This window comes from Prionailurus bengalensis, chromosome A2 (assembly GCF_016509475.1).
Source record: "Prionailurus bengalensis isolate Pbe53 chromosome A2, Fcat_Pben_1.1_paternal_pri, whole genome shotgun sequence".
NCBI lineage: Eukaryota > Metazoa > Chordata > Mammalia > Carnivora > Felidae > Prionailurus > Prionailurus bengalensis.
Window position 1 is genome coordinate 63856329 of NC_057348.1, and position 8813 is coordinate 63865141.

The window sequence follows — 8813 nt, forward strand, 5'->3', positions numbered from 1 at the left end:
AAAAAAAAGAAGGTAATTAACATAAAGATAAACAGGTCAGTTCTCCAAGAAGACATAATAATCCTCCATGTGATACTCACCAGCAACAGAGTGTCAGAATACATGAGGGAAAATAACCAATAGAAATGCAAGAAGAAACACATGAATTCACTATTACGTTGGAGACTTCAACATCTGCTATCGGAAGTGGACAGATCCAGCAGACAGAAAATCAGTAAGGACATAGTTGAACTCAATACCTTCAATCAACTGGTTACAATTGACATCTATTGAGTATTTTATCCAACAGTGGCACAATACACATTCTTCTCAAGTTCACATGGATTATTTGCCAAGATAAACCACAGTCTAGTCCACAAAACACACTGTGATACATTTAAAAGAATAGAAATCCTATGGTGTCTGCCCTCAGACCACAGTGGAATTAAACCAGGAATCAGCAACAGAAAGATGCCTGGAAAATCCAGATACTTGGCAATGGACAACAGACTTCTAAATAACACCTGGATCAAAAAAGAAGTCCCAAGAGAAATTTGAAAACTGAATTTTGAACTTCATTAAAATGAAAACACAACTTAATCAGAATTTGTGGGGTGCAGCAAAAGCAGTGCTTAGAGGAGTACTTATGGCATTGAATGCATATATTAGAAAATAAGAAAGTACTAAAATCAGTCTAAACTTCATCTAAGGAAACTAGAAAGAGACGAGCTAATTAAATCCAAATAAGCAGAAGGAAAAAAATTAATAAAAATTTGAGGAGAAATCAATTAAATTGAAAATGGGAAATTAATAGAGAAAGTCAAAGAAACCAGGATTTGGTTCTTTGAAAAAAGTCAATACAGTTGAGAAGCCTCTAGCCAGGCTAACTAAAGAGAAAAGAGAGAGGACACAAATTAGTAATATTGTGAAATAGGAGACATCACTCCAGACCCCACAGATATTAAAAAGATAATAAAGGGATACAATGAACAATTCTGTGCCTACAAATTAGACAATCTACATGAACTGACAGTGTGGTATGATGACTAGATCAATAAACAGAATTGGGAACCCAGAAATAAACCTGCACACATATAGTGACCCGATCTTTGACAAAGGAGTCAACACAGGACAATGAAGATTATCTTTTTAATAAATGGTGGTAGAACTATTAGGCATCCACATGCAAAAATATATAACCATACAGTATTTGTCTTTCTCTGAATGACTTATTTCACTTAGAATTAATACTTTTTAGGTCCATCCAGGTGGCTGCGAATAGCAAGATCTCATTCTTTTTGATGGCTGAGTAGTATTCCATTGTGTATATATTCCACATCTTTTTTTATCCATTCACCTATCAATGGACTTTCAGAGAGCTTCCATATCTTGGTGATTATAAATAATGGTGCAACAACATAGGGGTTCACATATCTTTTTTTTAAATGTTCATTTAGTTTTTGAGAGAGACAGAGACAGAGTGTGAGTTTGGGAGGGAAAGAGAGAGAGGCAGACACAGAATCTGAACTGGGCTCCAGGCTCTGAGCTGTCAGCACAGAGCCCGATGTGGGGCTCAAAGTCATGGACCACAAGATCATGACCTGAGCCGAAGTTGGATGCTTAACCAACTGAGCCACCCAGGTGCCCCTGCACATATCTTTTCAAATTAGTGTTTTTGGTTTTTTTGGGTGAATACCCAGTAGCAGAATACCCAGTACAGTAGTTCTATTTTTAATTTTCTGAGGAATCTCTATACTGTTTTCCACAGTGGTTGCACCAATTTGCATTCCCACCAATAGTGCACAAGGGTTCCCATTTCTCTACATCTTTGCCAACATTTGTTATTTCTTGTCTTTTTGATTTTGGCCATTCTTAGAGGTGTGAGGTGATATCTCATTGTGGTTTTGATATGCACTGATGATGGTTGATGTTGAGGATCTTTGTATGTGTCTGTTGTCTTCATTAGAAGTGTCTATTCAGGTCTTCTGCCCATCTGTAATTCACGCTATTAAAGCTCAAAACAACTATATTGCTTATTCCAAGATCACATAACTATCAAGCAGTGGTATCAGACTTTGAATCCAGATTTTTCTGGAGTAGAGACCTGTAAATACCTATACCTATGAGTATGGGTTTTCTGGGCAATTATGGTGTGTCTTCTATGTGCAAAGCACACTGACAGAGTTTAGGGCAAATTAGGAGATGGTGTTCTTAAATTAAACTCTGCAAAGGAGACAAATGGAAAGAAAGCATGCCAAAGAGAGTGAGAATATAAGATTCATGGGTGTTTCACTTGCCGAGTAGGGCAGGTATTGACAAAGTGAGTCCTTCCCAGAGCATGGCCATGGCACTGGCTGGCTCTGACCTCACAGAGCTGAGGAAGCCATCCCTTCCTGAGGAGCTTGGAAGGCAGCCCTGAGTGGGTTTAGTGGGAATGTGCGGAGACAAAGGACCTCATGTTGGCCTACTGGGTGGGCAAGGGTATGTATGTGTTTAAAATATTGCAGTTTGGGGCACCTGGGTGGCTCAGTTGGTTAAGCGTCCAACTCTTGATCTCAGCTCGGGTCACGAGCTCACAGTTTGTGAGATCATCGGGTTCTGCGCTGACAGTGCAGAGCCTGCTTGGGATTCTCTCTCTCCCCCTCTCTCTGCCCTTCCCCTGTTCATCCTCTCTCTCTCTCTCAAAAATAAACACTGAAAAATTTTTAAAAAATAAAAATAAAGTAAAATACGGCAGTTCACCACAGCTGACAGAGGGGAGGGACTTGACCACCCCTGGCAAGACTGAAGCACCAGCAGGCTGGAGAAACAGGACTAGCGCTCAGCAGAGAGGGGGTTGGAACCGCAACAGGGCTTCCTCCCCAGATGGATGATTGCTAACATTTCAAGGTCTCCAAGGAAGAAAAAATGAAGTCAAGAGATGAATCCTAGGGCTGGGTGGGGAGGCTGAGGGCAAGAAGAGAGCAGAGTCCATGGAGGGAGAAGGGGTTGTGTGCACTGGGACACGGGTTCCAGTGTGTGACAGTTAGGAGCTAGTACAGTTTGCAGGTTGGCTAATGTGAAAAACAGTAGCCATAAAAACATGAGTTTTTCGGGGCGCCTGGGTGGCGCAGTCGGTTAAGCGTCCGACTTCAGCCAGGTCACGATCTCGCGGTCCGTGAGTTCGAGCCCCGCGTCGGGCTCTGGGCTGATGGCTCGGAGCCTGGAGCCTGTTTCCGATTCTGTGTCTCCCTCTCTCTCTGCCCCTCCCCCGTTCATGCTCTGTCTCTCTCTGTCCCAAAAATAAATAAAAAACGTTGAAAAAAAAATTTTTTTTAAATAAAAAAAAAAAACATGAGTTTTTCTGCCTAGAATTACTGTTGTGTTTTTTTTTTTTACAACTTTCTTTTTCTTTTTTTTTTAAGTTTATTTATTTTAAGAGAGAGAGAAGGGAGAGAGTCCCAAGCAGGCTCTACACCATCAACAGGGAGCCTGACGTGGGGCTTGAACTCACGAACCGTGAGGTCATGACCTGAGCTGAAATCAACAGCCACTTAACTGACTGAGCCACCCAGGAACCCCTAGAATTATTCTGTTTTCATCGTGGAGCTTGTTTGGATTAGTTTATTTTTACAAATGGTGTCGGTGAATGAATGTCTTTCGTCTCTTTTATGACTTCACACATCACAGTTCAGCCTACTTTGGTAGCGGGCATATTATCAAAGACGGTGGAAGCAAAGGAAGGTAGAATGAGAATGTGACTCGCTGCTGAAGTTCAGTGCTGGGAGCCCTTGTGGAGGCCATGGTTAACTCCTGACATTTCCACTCTGGAGGGAGGTTTGGAGGCAGCTGTTCAGATCCAGATCAGCTGCGTGAAGCGTAACATAAAAACGGTTCGTGTCAACTCACGTTGGCAACCATTCCTTCATATCCCTGACCTTCTATAGAGCATGATGCAGGTGGCAGAGAAGCTTACGGCTGACGCTGACTGAGATTTGTAGGGATCTTTGGCCCACGTGGAAGCCTGGGGAAGACGCACAGGCTGGTAAACGCTAAGACGGTGCTTTTCAAAAGCGTGGGCCCCAGACCACCATTCGTGGCAGCAGCACCTGAGAACTTGTCATCAAAGCAGATCCTCTGGCCCCATCCCACACTTCGTGAGTCAGACGCTCTGGGGGTGGGACCAGCAGCCAGTGTTTCAGGAGCCCCTCAGGTCATTGGTTCGTATGGTGACATCTAGAAACCTGCCGCTTGCTTATTTAAGCTCTCTCTTGTAAAGGTGCCTTGGAGAATCAGACTCAGCCTGGCTCTTTGAAAGTTACATTTCACTAACTTTTTCCTGTGATCACTTAGAATTAAATCAAATGGTGTGATTACATATAATACATACATTACAAAATATTACAAAAATTACATACATTACAAAATATATGTAAGCCGGTGTGACTTACATATAAGGCCCCAAAACGGAACCGTTCGTGAAAATCACAGTATTGCCACTCGTAAAAACATGTAAATAATGCCAGTTTCATTTCACACACAAAGAAGGTGGGGGTACTTCGTATTATTTAAAGCATAGCTTTCCCACTGTCATCCGTGGGACAGTGAACACAACATATCCTGTGAAGCTGACTGCCTAACTAAATACATTATAGATTAACGCTCGCTGCGAGTATAACACGTTTTTCTGCGTTCCAGGTCCAAACTGCTTTGCAGAAACTGCTGTCATCCCAGCTGGAAGAGAAGTGAAGACGGACGAGTGTACCATATGTCACTGTACTTACGAGGAAGGGACGTGGAGAATTGAAAGACAGGCCATGTGCACGAGGCACGAATGCCGGCAGGTGTAGACACGGGGCCGTACAAAACAGACGTTTTTCTAGAATATTTTACAGACGTGAACACTCTAGATGACTCTGGGGAATGTCATCCAAAAGGAGAAGACTTTTGATGAGGAGTGTGCAAAGTTGTGCGTACCTTTTGCGCTTCTCGGTAACCGTTTCCTTCAGAAGAAGGAAATGGGTCTATTTCAAAAACGTCCACAAGAACTTTGGGCACAAAACCCCCTCTCTAAATAAATGTGCTATTTTCACAGTAAGTACACCGAAGTACACTATTATATATTAAATGTATTTCTATAATCCCTCTATTAGAGAGCTTATATAAATGTTTTCTATAGATACAGATTAAAAATGCTGTGTTGTCAACCGCCTTCACTGCGTACCTGCATATCTGCTTCCTTTCTGATTCCATCACACGAGGTTGTTTGTGGTGGCTGATTCTGCCTCACCTCTCGGAACACTGCACCCGTCGATGGCCCATACGATGATGAAATCCGGAAATCCCGCCCCCATTCTGTTTCATCACAGAGATCGATCTAGTGTCCTTAGGAGATCCAGTCTACTTCACATAAATATATTTCCTTCTTCTGATGACTTATAGGTTTTACCACCTCCGTTTTCAGTCACTGATGAATCATTATACCAAGACAACAGGCATGCACTTTTCCTATGTTTTCGATGCCTCCGCGTTGGGGACCGTACTTGGACACACACATACAGTTCATCCTCTGTTCATTACTTTCTCTTCTGAGCGTGCCCTTTAGTCATCTCATAACTTAAGCAACAGGGTAGGCTGGACAGTTTGCATTGTTCTGTAAAGCTGAAGCATGCAGGGAGAGAGGGGGATTTCTTGATTGGGGCAGAGTGGAGGAAAACAGACCCCAGACAAGTCTACACCTGGTGCAGGGATCCCAGCTCTCCACTAGATGGACACATGTTTCTCACTGGAATGATCACCTACCCTCCATACAAGACAGTAAAATCAGAAGATAGCCCTGTATTTCGAAAGCAGAGTGAAGGGAGTCCCATCCAGGATGTGAAAACAAACAGCGGTAAAGGCTATGTCCACTCTGTGACTTTTGTGTTGTTAACATGTAATTCCAAACCACTTTGATTTCTCTTCAATTGCCGCCGCAAATCCTGACCCTTGCGCAGGGCCTATTAGAGAATATTTCTGCCATTAGCATCGACACTTGGCACACTAGTGAAAAGGTTGTCAGTCTGAAAAGGTGTAAGGTGAAAAAGGAAAATTATAATCACGATTTGAAATCTGTAAAGTTTTCCCCCCATACTTTTATTTACCCCCAGAGCTTGAATTAAGCACATATTAATAGTATAAATTATTTGATGACAAAAACAGGAAATAAAGCATGGTTTCTCGCCTTCCTGGGCTTTTGGCCCTTGGCATGACATGAGTAAGAAATTATAGTGCATTGTGGCAGGAGCCCAGAGGTCAGCAAAGGGAGGTTGGAAAGCTTTCCTAAAAAGAGCAGAGAATACCAAAATATCATCCAGTATCTTAAGAAATCATTCAATCATTAAAGGTTGAATAATCAAGAAAAATTGATATATTTGTCATTAGTGAAAACGTGACCCACTGTGCACCTTAATAAATGCAAAGCCAGCCCTAAATGAAGCCTCAAGAACTTTCCGTATGCTTACACTTAATTTTAATCTTGTCTATCAAGAACATCGTGGGCCATATGGGCTCCACACACATAGATTTTTAAGAAAATACTCAGGGGAAGTATTAGCTAGTTGCTTTCCAAAACTTAACCTTTGCCACTAAAGCCTACTAGGCATTGGCCATCAGCATTCTATTATCCAAAGGTAGATTTTTTTTTTTTTTTGAGACAGGGTCCTACAAGTGATGGTTTTGCCAAATGGGCACCAGTCCCCATGAGGAGGTGGGTCATTAGCTATCGCTAACGCTACACGAACAGCCTCTTCTCTCCCCATCAGGCATACAGCCGTTAGAGACTCAGTGGATGAGGCCCAGATCCTCCCTGCCTCCTTTGGTGATGCAGCCCCTACCCGGATGGGCGGTGAGCTCTGAAGTGATGGCAAGGGGACCTTGAGTGCTGTGAGAATTTCAGGAAACCTGGTACTTTGTTGCAGAGAGAGTGAACGGGAGACCATCTTGGGAAACTGGCTCTCACTTGCTGTAAAGGCATGTGACCCACCCTTGTCCCCAGCATAGTTGGGAGAGCTGGAGGGCAGTGGCTGTTGTTAGAGTAACTCTGTCTCTGGTTTCAACCCCACGGTCCTCTTTCCACGTAAGAACAATATGGAAACCAAACATGGCAGAACCTGGGTTGACGACACTGCATATCCTTAATATGGAATGATATGATTTGCATTTTTGTCTAAGAGAAGCTTATTACGCTTAGGTTATTTCTTGCCATTAGCGTAGACTTCCACATCTATAAAGCTATAGCAGGTCGAAATTTTATTTTCCTCTTCTTTTTTCCCATAGAACATTTTACAGAGATTTTAACAATGAAACTATTCAATGAGTTTAATAACCTTAATACGTGCATTATAAAGAGGGAAATACAAGTCCAAGTTATCTGATTGCAAAATATTCTGGTTTGGACACGGTCCTGAACAAGGAGCCTCCAAGCTCAAGTGCAGACGTTTTTGGAGAGCCATCATTCTTAGTATTCCAATCAGCCTGCCCCACGAGTCCCGTTAATTGTTAGGGTACTTATTCACGTTGAAAGAAGAAACTGTGCTTAAAATGTATTACATCAATTTGTTCCAAATTACCCAACTTGCGTGTCTGCAAAAGGGAAGTGACCTATGTAAACAACAGGATGATTCTGGAAGTGATCTAATCTGACTTTCTATTGAGATTCATTCTTTCAGTCACAGAATCCCTCCTGTGCCGTTGATGGATGTATTTCCACATTCCACAGAAGCTTGCGTAATTTTAAAACCTGGTCTTTTATTCTTGCACACAGCACACTTTAGATGCATCCGTACTGGGCCAGAGGCTAGAGCAAATGCGAAGGCGAGAGCATCCTTGACCTCAAGGGGTTGATATGCCTCAAAAACTATCTTTTGTTTCATTATTTTTCTTCGACTTTTTGAGACTTTCAATTTCTTCAACTCCTTTGTGTGGTCGAACATGTTTAAGAGACGACTTCTTACCCATTTTAAAATTTGTAGCATCATGAACATGTTTAAGAAAATCTCCTTTTGGGGCACCTGGGTGGCTCAGTCGGTTAAGCTCTGACTCTTGACTTCAGCTCAGGTCATGATCTCATGGTTCATGAAATCGAGCCCCTCGTTGGGCTTTGTGCTGACAGTGTGGGCCTGCTTGGGATTCTCTCTCTCCCTCTCTCTCTGCCCCTCCCCTGCTTGCACACACTCTCTCTCTCTCTCAAAATAAAAATAAACTTAAATGAATGAATGAATAAATAAATAAATACATAAATAAATAAATAGAAACTCTCTAGTCCCCTAATACAAACATTATATGTATATACAATGTTTAAAAAAATCCAAAAATTTCAGGGAATTCAGATGTTTTCATATTTTGGGTTTTGTTTTGATTTTGAGCAGTGAACTGTGTTTAATGTGTCCATTATTTGGAATGTGCACAATGCACACAACAGCCGAGACTTGTTGAAAACTATGCCTGTTAGTTTAAAATATAGTTTAACTATATAGAAAACAGAATTAAAGACACAAGCCATTTTTTAAAAATGTATTGTCAAGTTAGTAACATACAGTGTAGTCTTGGTGTCAGGAGCAGATTAATGTGACTCATCACTTACATACAACACCCAGTGCTCATCCCCACAAGTACCCTCCTCAATGCCCATCACCCACCTCCCACCCCTCAAACCCCCACCCCTCATAAACTCTCAGTTTGTTCTCTGTATTCAAGAGTCTTTTATGGTTTGCCTCCCTCTCTGTTTGTAACTTATTTTTCCTTCCCTTCCCCTCTGTTCATCTGTTAAGTTTCTCAAATTCACATAGGAGTGAAATCATATGATATTTGTCTTT

General features: G+C 42.0%; 1 protein-coding gene across 1 annotated transcript in view; it reads left to right on the forward strand.

Annotated features, from left to right (window-relative positions):
• The window catches only part of VWC2 (von Willebrand factor C domain containing 2), a 122597-nt gene extending 117427 nt beyond the window's left edge, over positions 1-5170 (forward strand). The window contains exon 3 of the mRNA XM_043588438.1: positions 4657-5170. Within this exon, the coding sequence (XP_043444373.1) occupies positions 4657-4808 (152 nt within the window). The 3' untranslated portion in view covers positions 4809-5170. The remainder of the gene's footprint in view (positions 1-4656) is intronic.
• Positions 5171-8813: the final 3643 nt, after the last annotated feature.